Below are 17,147 nucleotides of genomic sequence, written 5' to 3' on the forward strand. Positions count from 1 at the left end.
TAAGAGCTAGGGCTGATAACTGAAAGGTTGGCAGTTTGAATCCACCAGGTGCTCCTTGGAAACTCTGTGGGGCAGTTCTCTCTGTCCTGTAAGGTCACTCTGAGTTGGAATGGACTTGACAGCAGCGGGTTTGGTTTTTTTGGTCATAGAAACCAGTTTTGTGCTGTTCCTTATAAAAGAAATTACTTGTTCATATGTGTTGTAAATCCTAACCTGTATGTCTATAGTTATTATCTCATTTCTGAATGGGTTGTCTTTGTTAGTGAGGCAGGATTAAAAGTGTAGGGTATATCTTGAGTCAATCTCTTCTGAGATATAAAAGAGATTAAACAAGCAAGCTAGGAAGCAGAGATGGGGGAAGAGAGATGCTAAGCCACATGAAAATCGCCCAGCAGCAGAAACTCAAAAGAAACAAGGACCTTCCTCCACAGAGAGAGAAAGCCTTCCCCTGGAGCCGGCACCCTGAATTCAGACTTCTGGCCTCCTAAACTGTGAGGAAATAAATTTCTGCTTGTTCAGGCCACCCACTTGTGGTATTTCTGTTATAGTAGCACTAGCTAACTAAGACAAGGACCTTGTCCAGGTGCTGTTGTACCTCAGGTGCTTGGAGGGGTCCTGATGAGACACAGGCCTGTGAGCTGCTACCATACCTCTGACAGCACAGTGAGACTGGTTTTGGGAATGCTCAAAAGAAGCTAGAGACTGGAACCAGGTGTTGATGCTGGTCTGACGAGCCAGTGCCTGTAGGAACAGCAGCCATCGGGAAGGAGCTGTTCTCTTCTCCTCTCGTGCCTTTAGAGCCTAACAGGGAGCAGCTGATGACAGAGAAATGAAGTTTGTGGAGTCCTAACCCCTTTGAATGGCACATGATTTAGTCTTCACGTTGGTTCTTGAGTGCTAAGCATTGCCGGTGGCATTTCCAAAAAATTAGAATGTGAGTCACAAATAAACTATGTTTCAAGCGTAGACATAGCAGTATGGCTAGTGATTGTGAGCGTGGCTTTGAAGTTAGACAGCCTAGGATTCAAATCTTGTTTCACTCTTTAGTAGTTACGTTATCTTGCACAGATTACCTTTTGTTGACCTTAGTGTTTTCACATGTGGATGGAGATGATGAGACTGTCTATTCCACAAGGTTTTGAGGGTTAAGGGAGAATGCATGTAAAGCTGTTGGTACAGTGCCTAGCACTGCTCTCTATTTGTAATATTCACCAATGCGATGAATTGTTAGATCAGCAATGCCAAATTCCTGTAGGCGTGCACCGCTCTCCCCTCTCACTTTAATGGCAGAGACTACTCTGCTCTTGAAGCCTTTTTAGGATGGGGCCCGACAAATTGAGCGGCATTCACAAGCCGGGTGAAATTTACTTGCTGCCCCTTCCAGCAGCAACTTGTGATTTCTGTGAGCCTTGTCCCAGCCTCGTCCCTTTTTCCAAAGGGAACCGTTTATCATGTCTTTGATTATATAATTCCGTGTGAAGTACAGATTCTGCTGATATATCCTAATTAATTTATTAGACGTGAAGCAAAAGAAGCACTAAATGAAAACAGGAAAACTAAACTATTACATAGATATTTTATTCCTGCAAATTGATCGGTAATCACCATAGTCGTATTGTATAGTATTATATATTGCTGTACTTTAAACTCTTTTCTCCTACATTCTTATCTGGTTTTCACGTGAACCCTTTAAAATTATTATCAGAGCAAGTGTTAATTAATTATGCTCATTTTATAGATGTAAAAATCGAACCACAGGAAGGCTAATTGATTTTTTCCAAGTTCCTCTGAAAAATAATGTGATTTATAACTTCTAGTCCAGAGCTCCTCCCATTCTACTTCCATTTCCTGTTATTTAAAATAATTGCTTTGGAATATTTATTCAGAGCCTTTGGACGGTGCAAATAGTTAATGAACTCAGCTGCTGGTTGAAAGGTTGGTGGTTCACATCTACACAGATGTAACTCGAAAGAAAGGTGTAATCGACTTCTGAAAAACCAGCCATCGAAAAGCTTACGGAGCACAGTTCTACTCTGACATGCATGAGGTTGCTCTGAGTCAGAATCAACTCAATGGCAACTTTTTTTTTTCTTTTAAGTAATATCTAACTGCTAAAGAATAGATTATTTATCTTATTCAGAGACTCTCTGAATGCTGTAGATGGGGTGGTCCTATGTCCTAGTTAGCCGGCCCTGCTCCTGATTTATGCCTGTTGTCCCAGGGCCATTATTAATAGCATTGCCTTTCACTGTTAGGGTGCCTGGCTCTAGAGTTACCAGTGGAACAAAATCCCATTTATGAAGGGAGATACTGTTTCCTGAGTATGAAACTTACATGTGCTTTCTAATAAACCAAGGTAGAAACAGCTTCAGCCAACTAAAAATCTTTCATCTTGAATACGTAAGGTACTGAAATACACAGTGTAATTGCATTATTTTGGTGGTAGAATAGTCATAAGCTGACTTGTTTATATTTGTATGCTACATGACAGATGAAGATATGATTCTAATAATCGTCTTTTTTTAAACGTTTATTTGTGTGTGTATGTGTGTCTGCTTTATGTAAAAAGTAATACTATGCCTGAAAATATCCCACATTGTTCTCCCGATGAATCTTACTTTAGAAAAGTGACCTAAAATTTAATAAGCACCTCCTGTGCCAGCTCTGTGTCAGATTCTTAGCTTACATTATATCATTTATTCCTTAACCACTCTCGTCCTCCTCATTTAAACGAGGCAACCAAAGCTCAGAGATACTGAGTGACTTGCCCAAAGCCATACATCTAGTAGGAGCGCAGGATTTCACGCACTGTCTCTCTGGTTCCAAAACCCGGGACATTACATTGCAAATCCCGTTGTGAAGTAGTTTCTCTGAGTCTGCAAATTTAGTGTGCTTTATGTTCATTTTATAGCTAATAAGATTGATTAATAGAGTGATTTAAATAAAAAGAAAAGTAATAGACCTTGCATAGTTATTTAAGGATAAATTTTATCTTTAGCAGGCTATATCTGTCGTAGGCTATCTCAGAAACAAAACATTTCCACTGAATATTTTTTAATTTATATCCTAAAGTTTATACCAGGAAGTTTTTATCACAGGAGTAATCCTGGTCTGTAAAAGTACATCTTGTAGCTTTGGATACTGTCATTTTAATTCGATAACCTTTTCAGTTCTTGAGATTGGAATTTATTAAGATGTATGAAGATGTTTTTAGTAACATAGGGGGGCAAAGAGAGAGGTACAAACAGACAAACCAAAAAAAAAAAAAAAACCTGGGTGGTGGAATTGACGTACAGTTGCCAATTTTTAAATTTTGCCAACTAAGAACATTAAAGAAAATTACATTTTAACTCTAAAAAAATTAAAGGGGATATAATCTTAAAGAGTAATTCTCCGAAGTACGTACACTTTTAGCTTTATGAAAAACATTATATTTTCTTCATTTCTTTCTTGGTTTTTATACTAAGGGACAACACTTTCTTAACATTATTAAAATATATATTGTGATTAAAATTGCTAGAGGAAGGGATCATTGAGAAAATCAGAATTTTAATCATGCTGAACTTAATTTAAAAGTAGTTTGCCTTTACTCCTAAAATGAGCTGAGGTATACTGAATCTGTTGTAGTTTAAATATACTTATCCTTCCTGTACAGAGCTTTTGTGTTGCCTTGCACCAGGAACTCAAAGAGTACTACCGATTGCTCTCTGTTTTACATTCACAGGTAAATATTTCGTTTCTATTTTAATTTATTCATACTTTCTAGTAGTACAGAAATTATAGTTATATAGAATATTTTAAGTTTCTTCATACATTTTTTAATTGCACTTTAGATGAAGGTTTACAGAACAAACTAGCTTCTCATTAAACAGTACATTGTTTTACGACATCAGTTAACAATGCCACAGCATGTCAGCACTGTCCCTTCTAGACTTTGGGTTCCCCATTACCAGCTTTCCTGTCTCCTCCTGCCTTCTAGTCCTTCCCCCTGGGCTGGTGTGCCCTTTAGTCCCGTTTTGTTTTATGCGCCTGTCTGATCTTTGGCTGAAGGTTGAACCTCAGGAATGACTTTATTACTGAGCTAAAAGGTTATCTGGGGGCCATACTCTCAGGGTTTCTCCAGTCTCTCTCAGGCCAGTGTCTGGTCTTTTTTTGTGAGTTAGAGTTTTTTCCTACGTTTTTCTCCAGCTCTGTCCGGGACCCTCTTTTGTGATCCCTGTCAGAGCAGTCAGTGGTGGTAGCCAGGCACCATCTAGTTGTACTGAACTTAGCCTTGTGGAGGCCACGGTGGTTGTGGTCCATTAGGCCGTTTTTCCCTTGTGTATTTAGTTTCCTTCATCCTACCTTGCTCCCGAAGGGGTGAGACCAGTGGAGTATCTTAGATGGCCACTCACAGGCTTTTAGGGCCCCTGACGCTACTCACCAAGGTAGAATATAGAACATATTCTCTATAAACTATGATATGCCAGTTGAACCAGATGTTCCCCAAGGCCATGGTCCCCACAGCCCTCAGCCCAGTAGATCTGTCCCTCAGGGAGTTTGGATGTATCTGTGGAGCTTCCATGACCTTACCTTGTACATGTTGTGCTGGCTTCCCCAGTACTGTGTACTGTCTTACCCTTCACTAGAGTTATTACTTATCTGTTGTCTATTGTTTTTCTGTTCCCACTCCTCCCCTCCCATCATACATGACTTTTAAAGTGTAAAATCTTTTTGCTAATATTGGTTGTAAGGTATACATATCCGCCAAGTTTTAGTGTACCCTAGAGATAATTAATTGCTAGCTTTCCAGGTTCTTTCTGTTATTTAAAGAGATCACATGTAGCTTGAAAGAACTATTATTCTCACAAAGGGGACCTTTTACTTCATTTTCAAAAGAAGTCACTTCCCCGTATTCATTTTATATGGATTAAGGCATGATGTGGTGTATTTAGTTATTTGTACTTAAACATGTTATTGTTTTTCAGCTGCAATTAGAGGATGATCAGGGTGTAAATATGGGACTTGAGAGTAGCTTAACACTTCGGCGCCTCCTGGTTTGGACATACGATCCTAAAATAAGACTGAAGACACTTGCAGCCCTGGTTGATCACTGTCAAGGTCATTTTTAATTTTTTATTTCTTGTGCCTCATGGACTTGCTTTATTTCAAAACAGCTCTTAAGGAATACCATCTACTTCTGTTTTTGTACCCCTCTGTGTTTTTTATGTTTTTATTGGCCCCAGGTATGTTGATTGAATGCAAATTAATTGATACGAACTTACAGGAAAAATAAGTTGCCAATATGGTCCAATATTTATATTCGTAGAAGCTAAAGATTTCATTGAAATGAAGAAATGAGGAGTGTTTAGCTTTTAAATTTTTTTCTCTTTTGTGATCCTTGGTGCTATAACTTTGATTTTTTTAACCTGTATTTCTCTGTTATTTGCCTTTTAATAGCATTTCCTAGGGTTTCATTCCTCATAAGGTTATATGTCTATGTTTACCATACATATCTTAAAAATTCCCATTTTTTGCAAGTCTAGCTTACAACTCCTCTGAGCTCTGGGCCTGTATTTCTAGTTGCCCTCTGAGTATTTTTTCTCAGTGTTTGTGTTATGTTGGTCAAGAACCTCTTTCTCAAGTGTAACACTGGGATACTAATAATAGTTATCTCATAGGCTTGTTATGAGGACTGAATGAGATATAAAAAGCAAATAGTCTGATACACAGTGAGAGCTCAGTAAGTGTTTGCTACCATCATCTTTACTGGATGATTCACACGGACTTGAAAGTCATCATATCTAAAACCAAGTTCAGCATCATGCCATCCATGCCCTGCCTCCTCCTAGCTCTGGAACTTCGCCTCAGAAAAGAAATAAGCCAAACAATAAACATTTTCCTTTTCTCCAATTACTGGCACTCTCCCATAATTGTATTCCCACCAGACTCTTATATTCATCTCAGTCCCCCTTCTGGTTGAATATCTAGTTAGCCACTGAAACCCTATTACTTCCAACTCCTTCACGTCTCAGATCTCTACCTCCCCCTCCAACACTTTTAGTCCATACCCTTTTGGTATCTTCTCCTCACGTACTATTTTAATAACTCTCTGATTTTTCTGTCTTCGGTCTTATGCACCTTCGTTGTGTGCACATGCCAGAAGAATCTTATTAAAATTAGATCATGTCAACCTTTTATCTTAATAAACTTTATTATGCCAGTTGACCTAGACGTCCCCGGAAACCATTGTTCCCAGACTCCAGCCCCAGCTACTCTGTCCCTCAAAGTGATTAGTTGTGTTCAGGAAACTTCTTAGCTTTTGGTTTAGTCCAGTTGTGCTGACTTCCCCTGTATTGTGTGTTGTCTTTCCCTTCATCTAAGATGATTCTCATCTATATCTAGTTAGTGAATTCCACCTCCCTCCCTCCCCATCCTTGTAACCATCAAAGAATGCTTTCTTCTGTTTAAACCTTGAGTTCTTAAAATAGTGGTCTCATACAACGTTTCTCCTTTTGCGACTGACTAATTTCACGCAGCATATTGCCCTCCAGATTCGTCCATGTTGTGAGATATTTCGTGAAATCTTCATCATTCTTTATTGATGCCTAGTCTTCCATTGTGTGTGTATACCATAATTTGTTTATCCATTCATCTGTTAACGGGACACCTAGGTTGTTTCCATCCTCTTGCTATTGTGAACAGTGCTGCAGTGAACATGGGTGTGCATATATCTGTTTGTGTGATGGCTCTTCTCTAGGATATATTCCAAGGAGTGGAATTGCTGGATCACGTGGTACTTCTGTTTCTAGCTTTTTAAGGAAGCGCCAAATCAATTTCCAAAGTGGTTGTACCATTTTACATTTTCACCAGCGGTGTATAAGTGTCCCAGTCTCTCCACAACCTCTCCAACATTTATTATTTTGTGTTTTTTGGATTAACGCTATCCTTGTTTGAATGAGATGGTATCTCATTGTAGTTTTGATTTGCATTTCTCTAGTGGCTAATGATTGTGAGCATTTCCTCATGTATCTGTTAGCTGTCTGAATGTCTTCTTTGGTGAAGTATCTGTTCATGTCCTTTGCCCATTTTTTAATTGGGTTATTTGTCGTTTTGTTGTTGAGGTGTTGTAGTATCTCATAGATTTTAGAGATTAGACCCCTGTTGGATATGTCATAGCCAAAATTTTTTTTCCCAGTCTGTAGGTAGTCTTTTTAGTCTTTTGGTGAAGTCTTTGATGAACATGAATGTTTGGTTTTTAGAAACTCCAAGTTATCTAGTTTCTCTTCTAGTGTTTGTGCGTTGTTAGTAATGATTTGTATACTGTTTATGCCATGTATTATGCCTCCTAGCATTGTCCCGTTTTTTCTTCCATGATCTTTATTGTTTTAGATTTTTTATTTAGGCCTTTGATACATTTTGAGTTAGTTTTTGTACATGGTGTGAGGTGTGGGTCTTGTTTCATTTTTTTTGCAGATGGATATCTGTTTATGCCAGCACCATTTGTTAAAGAGACTATCTTTTCCTCATTTAACAGACTTTGGGCCTTTGTCAAATATCAGCTGCTCATAGGTGGATGAATTTATGTCTGGATTCTCAATTCTGTTCCATTGGTCTATGTATCTGTTGTACCAGTACCAGGCTGTTTTGACTACCGTGGTGGTATAATAGGTTCTAACATCAGGTAGTGTGAGGCTTCCCACTTTGTTCTTCTTCAGTAATGCTTTACTTATCGGGGCCTCTTCCCTTTCCATATGAAGTTGGTTATTTGTTTCTCTGTCTTGTTAAAAAATGTTGTTGGAATTTGGATTGGGATTGCAATTGTGTCTGTAGGTTGCTTTGGGTAGAATTGACGTTTTTACAGTGTTGAGTCTGCCCTGTGTATGAGCAAGGTATATTTTTCCACTTACTCAGGTCTCCTTTGGTTTCTTGCACTAGTGTCTTATATTATAGTTTTCTTTGTATAGGTCTTTTATGTCTCTGGCTAGATTTATTCCTATATTATCTTCTTAGGGGCTATTGTAAATGGTACTGATTTGGTGATTTCCTTTCGAAGTTTTCTTTGTTGGCATTTAGGAATCCAACTGAGTTTTATATGTTCCTCTTGTATCCTGATACTTTGCTGAACTCTTTTATTAGTTCCAGTAGTTCTCTTGTGAATTCTTTGGGGTTTTCTGTGTGTAAGATCATATCATCTGCAAATAGGGACACTTGTGCTTCTTCCTTAACAATTTGGATGCCCTTTATTTCTTCTTGCCTTACTGCTCTGAATAGGACCTCCAGCACAATGTTGAATAAAAGTGGTGATAAAGGGCATCCTATTCAGGTTCCTGTTCTCAAGGAGAATGCTTTCAGACTCTGCATTTAGGATGATGTTGGCTGTTGGCTTTGTATAAATACCCTTTATTATATCAGGGAATTTCCCTTCTATTCCTATTTTGCTGAGAGTTTTTATCATGAATGGGTGTTGGACTTTGTCAAATGCCTTTTCTGCATCAATTGATAAGATTCATGTGGTTCTTATCTTGCTTTATTTATGTGATGGATTATTTTTCTAATGTTGAACCATCCCTGCTTACCTGGTATGAAACCCACTTCGTAATGATGAATTATTTTTTGATATATTGTTGAATTTTATTGGTTAGAATTTTGTTGCGGATTTTTGAGTCTGTGTTCTTGAGGGATATTGATCTGTAATTTTCCTTTTTTGTGGTTTCTTTACCTGGTTTCGGTATCAGGGTTATTCTGGCTTCACAGGATGAGTTTGGGAGTGTTCCATCCTTTTCTGTACTCTGAAATGCCTTTGATAGTACTGGTATTAACTCTTTGAAAGTTTGGTAGAATTCTCCAGTGAAGCTGTCAGGGCCAGGGCTTTTTTTGTTGGAAATTGTTTTTATTACCTCTTCAATCTCTTATTTTGTTATAGTTTTATTTTGTTTTTCTACCTCAGTTTTTGCTAGTTTAGGTAGGTAGTGTATTCCTAGAGATTTGTCCATTTCTTCTAAGTTTTCAAATTTGTTGGAGTACGGTTTTTCAGAGTATTTCTGCTGTAATTCTTTTAATTTCAGTTGGGTCTGTTGTGATATTGCTTATCTCATTTCTTATTCGGGGTTATTTGTTTCGTCTCCTATTTTTCTTTTGTCAGTTTGGCCAGTGGTTTATTGATTTTGTTGATCTTTTCAAAGAGCTGGCTTTTGGTCTTATTGACTCTTTCAGTTATTTTCTTTTCTCTGTTTCATTTACTTCTGCTCTAATTTTTATTATTTCCTTTCTTCTGGTGCCCAAGGACTTCTTTCACCGCTCTCTTTCTGTTTGAGTTGCAGGGTTAATGTTTTGATTTTGGCCCTTTGTTCTTTTTGGATGTGTGTATTTATTGCTGTAACTTGACGTCTAAGCATGGCTTTTGCTGTGCCCCAGAGGTTCTGGTGGGGTATGTTTTCATTCTCATTTGATTCTATGAATTTCTTTATTCCTTCCTAGCTTTCTTCTGTAGTCCAGGAGTTTTTGAGCAAGGTGTTGTTCAGTTTCCATGTATTTGATTTTTTTCTTCCTTGCTTTTTGTGTTACTGATTTCTACTTTTATGGCTTTATGGTCAGAAAAGATGGTTTGTAATATTTTGATGTTTTGGATTCTGTGAAGGCTTGGTTTGTGGACTAATCTGTGGTCTGTTCTGGAGAATGTTCCATGTGTGCTGGAAAAGAAAGTATACTTGTCTGCTGTTGGGTAGAGTGTTCTGTCTATGTCTGTGATATTAAGTTGGTTGATTATGGCATTTAGATCTTCCATGTCTTTATCGAGCTTCTTTCTGGATGTTCTGTCCTTCACCGAAAGTGGTGTGTTGAAGTCTCCTACTATTATTGTGGAGCTATTTCTCTTTTCAGTGCTGTTGGAGTTTGTTTTATGTATTTTGGAGCCCTGTCATTGGGTGTGTAAATATTTATTATGGTTATGCCCTTCTGTTGTATTGACCCTTTAATCATTATATAATGTCCTTCTTTATCCTTTGTGGTGGATTTTGCTTTAAAGTCTATTTTGTCAGTGATTAATATTGCCACTCCTGTTCTTTTTTGATGTTGTTTGCTTGATGTATTTTTTCCTATCCTTCGAGTTTTAGTTTGTGTCTTTGAGTCCAAGGTATGTCTCTTGTAGTTTGCATACAGATGGATCGTATGTTTTAATTCGTTCTGCCACTCTCTGTCTCTTTATTGGTGCGTTTAGCCTATTTATATTCAGTGTAATTATTGATAGGTATGAGTTCAGTGCTGTCATTTTGGTGTTTTTTTTGTGGTGTTGACAGTTTCTTTGTTCCACATAATTTTCTGTGCTGAGTCATTTTCTTTATGTCTTTTCATGTTGTTGATTTTGTATTTGCTGAGTCTTTATGTTTTTCTTTTATATTTTGATGTGTAAGTTTTTTAGTTTTCTTTGTGGTTACCTGAAAATTTACCTCTATTTTTCTAAGTTTAAGCCAATTTTTTATTTCTTGACATCACCTTGACTTTCTTTCCATATGAAAGTCTTATGACTATGCTATTTAGTCCCTCTTTTTTGTTTTAATATTGTCATCTTTTACATACTGATATCTCTGTTTCCCTATTTTTCAGTGTTTTAGTTTTGTAACTCCTTTATCTGGGTTGGTGTCCGATGGTTTTGTCCTGTGTTCTAGTCTTGGGCTGTTATCTGATATTATTGATCGTCTTACTGGAGGACTCCCTTTAATATTTCTTGTAATTTTGATGTGATTTGTACAAATTCCCTTAACTTCTCTTTATCTGGAAATGCCGTAATTTCGCCTTCGTATTTGAGAGACAGTTTTGCTGGATACATAATTCTTGGCTGGCAGTTTTTTTCCTTCAAGGCTTTATATCTGTCATCCCGTTGCCTTCTTGCCTGCATGGTTTCTGCCGAGTAGTCAGAGCTTAGTCTTATACACTGTGCTTTGTAGATGACTTTCCGTTTATCCCTAGCTGCTCTTAAAATTCTGTATTTTTGATTTTGGTAAATTTGGTTATGTCTCTGTGACTTTCTTTTGGGATCTACCTTGTGAGGGACTTGATGAGCATCTTGGATAGATATCTTCTCATCTTTTTATGATCAGGGAATTTTTCTGCCAACAAATCTTCAATTATCTCTGTATTTTCCATTATGCCCCTGTGTTTTGATACTCCAATCACTTGTAGGGTATCCCTCTTGATAGAAAAAAAAGAACTCTTGATAGAGTCCCATATAATTCTTAGGGTTTCTTCATTTTTAAAAATTTTTTTGTCTGATTTTTCCTCAAATAAATTGGTGTCAAGTGCTTTATCTCGAATCTCACTAATTCTCACTTCCATTGCTTCAGTTCTGCTCTGATAACTTTCTATTGACTTGTCTAATTCTGAAATTTTATTGTTAATCTTTTGGATTTCTATTTGCTGTCTCCCTTGGATTCTAGCAGCCTGTGAAATTTGTCATTTTGCTCGTGTATAACCCAGTGCCGTTGAGTCGATTCCAACTCATAGTGACCCTATAGGACAGAGTAGAACTGCCCCATAGAGTTTCCAAGGAGCACCTGGCGGATTCGAACTACCGACCCTTGGGTTAGCAGCCGTAGCACTTAACCACAATGCCACCAGGTGTAGCCGTCCTAAATTAACTCTGTTGCTTTGTCTCTGTGTTCTTCGGTCTCCATTTTGCCTGATCTCCTTCCTGATCTCTTGAAGAGCTCTATATAGTAGTCTTTTGAATTCTACCTCCAATAACTCGAAGACCTTCTATTCCTTTGGGAGGTTTCCTGGTTCTTTGTTTTGTTTGCTTGCTGGAGCCATCATGGTCTGCCTCTTACGTGATTTGTTGTTGACTCTTGTCTCCTAGCCGTCAATAAGTTATTATATTTATTTATGTATTTATTGTATGTTTGCTTACTGTGTCCTAGCCTCTTGTTTTGTTTTAGTATGCCGGAGCTACTTTGATTACTGGCATCTTTAAAGCCTTCATGTCCTGTCACCAGGTGGTTAGAGCTGCTACTAGGTATCTGAGCCGGGGCATCTGTTTACTTTTTTTGTGTGGATTCAGCTTGGGTGTCCATGTCGTCGGTCACTGAGTTGTGGTGCAGGCTCTCATCTGCCATCCTAGATGGGCAGGGCTATGTAGAGGTGATTGGAATAGGCACAGGTATCTGGCTGCAGTAGGGGGTTATGTGCTGAACAAGGTAGGGGGCTGACGGCTGCCTGAGGGCCTGGGTGGAAAGTGTGTCCCTGTCCCTTAGAGCACATAGGTGAGTGGGTTTTGCAGCTGGTTTCTGGGTACCCAGCGCTGTTGGCTATGAGGACTATGAGGCACCACTTATTCTCGGACCCCTATCGTGGGTGGCTAGTTGTAGTGGGCGAAGCCGCCAGTCCTCAGGCCTCTGATATGGGTGAGTGAGGACCATGCTTAATGAACAAGGTGATGTCAAATGTCACGAATCTGCTACTCTACCTTGGCTGTTGCAATTGAGAATAGGCTTCTGGTGTATACCCTGCTATACTGTGCTAACAAGGGCCTGTGCTATTGAATGGGCCAACACAGGTCTAGGCAGGGGTGAAAGGCATTCGAAGTCTGCGGACCACTCATGCCTGTGCCTAGGGAAAGGGGTAGTGCCTGCCCTGCGTTCCTGGCTTAGGGGATGCGGCAATTTTTTAAAGCCATGACGCTGGTTTAGGCGTGGTTAGCCCTGAGGGCCCAGTTTAGGGGAGCTGGTGGTTTCCTGTTTTGTTTGTTCGTTTGTTTATTCGTTCCCTCCCGAAAGCTGGGAGACTGGCTCCGTGTGATGGGTTCCACTTCCTGCCCAGGGGACACAGCAACTTCTGAACTCTGGACCAGCACCAGCGCAAAATGGGGAGGAGGCTGGTGAGGGCAAGAGAGGCACTTCCCAGAGGCGTGATAGGTTAGACACTTCACTTAACTTTTGCAGCTCCAACGCTGCTTCCCCCGGCTGCGGAGGCTTTGTGGACTCCGCTCCTTGGTTTCTCCCAACATGGTAAAAACGCATCCCTAATGCTCCTGCTTGCTTCAGCCTGCGTGCACAAAGCATTCCATCCTGTAGGGTGCCATCTAGGCCAGGTCTGGCACTTTTTCCTGCTTCAGAAGTGTCTCTTTTCCCCCTGCTGCTCAGTCTGATTCCTCAACTTTGTTTTTGCTGTTCAGGGCTTCTAGATTGTCATACATTATTGATTCACTTGTTTCTTTGGTTCTGTGTCGTAAGAGGGACCACAGGAGGCGCCTGCCTATTCTGCCGTCTTGGCCCTGCCTCCTCAAAAAGCTTTTGTTTACTTTGTGACTCGTGTGTTTGTGTGTACTAGAGTGCATAATAAAGTGTGAATCTTAATTCGTGTCAATCAAAAACAGTGAAAAGCTATGTCAATTAAAGATCATATAGTGAGTCATATTTTCTGCTACTGAGTAGCTCCTCAGCAAAAATGAACAGATGAATTGGTTGCTTACATTCATGCTAAGCCAAGGTTAGAGTCTTAATCTCTTAAGTCCTAATCTAGTGTGTATTCTCTGCTGCTTCTGCGTCCAGAAAAATGGTATGAACTGTTAAAACAGACAGACTTCAAGTGCATTGTAATCTCTCGTTATTGTTAAGTTATTGGTTCGTATTGTGAGTTTAAGTGTGTGTAATTTTCATCTATTTTTCACTTCCCCCAGGTAGGAAAGGCGGTGAGCTGGCATCAGCTGTCCATGCATACACAAAAACAGGAGATCCGTATGTGAGATCTCTAGTGCAGAATATTCTTAACCTGGTGTCGCATCCTGTGCTCAACTTTCTTTATCGCTGGATATATGATGGAGAGCTAGAGGACACGTACCACGAGGTGAGCAGTAATTGTATGTTTTAGACCTGGATTTAAAAAGCATGGGAACTTCAATTATTCCTTTTTGTTTTTTTGATTGTTACTTGTCTCTTGACAGTAGTGCTATCACACTTCGTTTAAATGGCATGCATATTTTCCACAGTGCTTCGAAAGCCAGTTAACTCATTTAATAGCAGAGCCATCTTTGGTGAGTGGAAAATGTTATTTCAGTTTTAACAGTGAAAAACTGAGGCTCAGCAAGGTCAAATGACGTGTCCAGGTTTACTTGAAAGTTGATGGCAAAGCAAGGACTAGGCCTGCTGAATGTTGGTATCGTTCTCTTTGTAGTACAGTATTACATGTTACGTTGTTTTGTGTGCTTTCTTTGTATCTCGCTCGGATAAACTGTGGTGCTAAAATATTTAAAGAAAATTTTATTTGTGTGTGTAGGTAGTAACAAAATACAGTCGATTATGCTTTATGGCATATGTGTTTCTAGAAATCACTGCCATGCAAAATCACGCAATAAAAACTGCAGGGCTTACGGCAAAAAGTAGGGTCATGGGCACCAGTCTCCAAAACTGGCAGTAACATTAAAAACGTAGAAAGGTAGGATCCTAATAAAAGTGGCAGCACAGTTTTACACATGCAAAAATATTAAGAAATACATAAATATTGCAATAAATATGGTGCTTTACTGAGAAGAGCCTGATGCTTACTTGTGGAAGTAGCCTTTGGAAGGGTTTCAGCTTGCAAGTTATCGTGAAGTAGTGGAAGGACAGTTATTTGAAATCAGACGAAGGAGTGTAACACCAGATGTAGGTGGATGTGGCTGATAACACACACGATGAATTGAGGTCAAGAGCTGTGGCTGCTAACCAAAAGGTCAATAGTTCGAATCCACCAGCTGCTCCTAAGAAACCCTATGGGGCAGCTCTGCTCTGTCCTGTAGGGTCACTATGAGTCAGAATCGGAATCGACTCAATGGCCATGGGTTTGGTTTGGTTATTTTATTTGTTTTTTGGGGAGATTTTGAGGTTTGTATCTGTGGGTATGTTTGGTGTATTCCTAAGCGCTTGGTTCACCTGGGTATGGTTTCCTGCCTTCACCTGTTGTGTTTCATAGAGGAAATCGCACACAAGCAAATATGAAATTTGTGTTAAGCTCACATTGTTCCCTAAAGTGTTAATTGTACTGGAACAAATAAATGTTTTTAAAACAAGGATTGTAGCAGAACTGTATGTGGTATTATTTTGTGAGTATGTGCTTTTGAAACACAAATAGCATCACACCATTAATGTGTTACACATATCACACATGAACACAAGTTTGCATGATTACTTTATCAACTTTGTAGCCCTTTCCATGACAGTATATATAGTTTTATCTTATTACTGCATGTTATTTCACTCCGTAGACATAACCAATTTTGTTCAGCTACTCTTATTGATAGAAAATTGAGTTTTTTCTAGTTTTTAACATTCTTACAATGAACATCATTTTATGTGCTTCCTTGTATATATCCCTGTATTTACTGATGAGTTTCTCTAAGGTCCCCCCAAAAAAAACCCTGTGCTGTCGAGTCGATTCCGACTCATAGCGACCCTATAGGACAGGGTAGAGCTGCCCCGTAGAGTTGCCAAGGAAGGTAGATACTGGGAGATGTAATTGGTGGGAAAGGGGGATGCATACTGTAAATTTTGATACTGCCACTTTGAACGCTGCAGTGGCTATTCCAGTTTATCTTCCACCTTTGGCAGCTCTTCATGCCACCAGCTTTAAAAAAAAAATCTTTTAATGTATGAAATATAGCAGCTCACGATGGTATTTATTTGCTTTTCCCTAATTGCTAGTGAGATTGAACAGCTTTTCATGTTCATTGGTTATTTTCATTTCTTCTGTTAATTTCCTGATCATATCCTTTGTTCTCTGTGTGAGTGTGTGTCTCTGTCTGTGTGTGTGTCTCTGTGTGTTTGTGTATGTGTGTGTGTATTTGTATGTCTCTTTGAAGTTGGACCATGGGATGGCTTTAAATATTTGGGTACCTTGTGTCTGTGTTTTCAGTTTTTTTTTCCCCCAAAATCATTTATCCTTTTTTTAAAAATAATTTTTATTGTGCTTTAAGTGAAAGTTTAGAAATCAAGTCAGTCTCTCACGCAAAAACCTATATTACACCTTGCTACACACTCCCAGTTACTCTCCCCCTAATGAGACAGCCTGCTCTCTCCCTCCACTCTCTCTTTTCATGTCCTTTTCATCAGTTTCTAACCCCCTCCACCCTCTCATCTACCCTCCAGGCAGGAGATGCCAACATAGTCTCAAGTGTCCACCTGATCCAAGAAGCTCACTCTTCACCAGCATCCCTCTCCGACCCATTGTCCAGTCCAATCCATGTCTGAAGAGTTGGCTTCGGGAATGGTTCCTGTCCTGGGGCAACAGAAGGCCTGGGGGCCATGACCACCGGGGTCCTTCCAGTCTCAGTCAGACCATTAAGCGTGGTCTTACGAGAATTTGGGATCTGCATCCCACTGCTCTCCTGCTCCCTCAGGGGTTCTCTGTTGTGTTCCCTGTCAGGGCAGTCATCGGTTGTAGCCGGGCACAATCTAGTTCTTCTGGTCTCAGGATGATGTAGTCTCTGGTTCATGTGGCCCTTTCTGTCTCTTGGGCTCGTAATCGCCTTGTGTCCTTGGTGTTCTTCATTCTCCTTTGCTCCAGGTGGGTTGAGACCAATTGCTGCATCTTAGATGGCTGCTTGCTAGCGTTTAAGACCCCAGACGCCACTCTTCAAAGTGGGATATAGAATGTTTTGTTAATAGATTTTATTATGCCAATTGACTTAGATGTCCCCTGAAACCATGGTCCCCAGACCCCCGCCCCTGCTACGTTGGCCCTCGAAGCATTCAGTTTATTCAGGAAACTTCTTTGCTTTTGGTTTAGTCCAGTTGTGTTGACCTCCCCTGTGTTGTGTGCTTGTGTTTTCAGTTTTTTAATTATTCTCTTAATAGTTTATTTTGACATAATTTTAGACTTGAAAAGCAATAAGAATAGTACAAAGAATAGTACAAAGAATTACTGCGTTCCCTGAGATTCCCCAAATGTTACAGTTTTACCACATTTTATTATTTACTAAGTATAGTAATAATATCCCGTGCATACTTGAGTCTTTTTTTTTTTTTTTCTGTTTAGTTTTTGCTACTCATTTGTCAATATTTAAATTACTATAGCTTTACGGGTTGATGTCTGGTAGAATGAGTCTTTACCCTTCATTTAGTTTTCCTTGCTGAGTTTTCATATTCTTATTTATAAATTTAGAATCAGTTGTCAGTTCTGCTAAAAGTTCCTTTGGGATT

The 17,147-nt window shown here is 39.4% G+C and overlaps 1 protein-coding gene across 3 annotated transcripts in view; it reads left to right on the forward strand.

Moving 5' to 3' along the window:
- TUBGCP3 (tubulin gamma complex component 3) overlaps positions 1–17,147 on the forward strand; it is a 116,774-nt gene that overhangs the window by 29,379 nt on the left and 70,248 nt on the right. For all 3 annotated transcript variants that reach the window (XR_002786781.2, XM_003414044.4, XM_064275215.1), the window contains exons 9-11: positions 3,656–3,724; positions 4,968–5,100; positions 13,652–13,818. Coding sequence is in view for 2 of the 3 variants with exons in the window: in XM_003414044.4 (XP_003414092.1) it covers positions 3,656–3,724; positions 4,968–5,100; positions 13,652–13,818 (369 nt within the window). In the remaining variant the exon portion in view is untranslated. The remainder of the gene's footprint in view (positions 1–3,655; positions 3,725–4,967; positions 5,101–13,651; positions 13,819–17,147) is intronic.

Source organism: Loxodonta africana, chromosome 23, assembly GCF_030014295.1.
Source record: "Loxodonta africana isolate mLoxAfr1 chromosome 23, mLoxAfr1.hap2, whole genome shotgun sequence".
NCBI lineage: Eukaryota > Metazoa > Chordata > Mammalia > Proboscidea > Elephantidae > Loxodonta > Loxodonta africana.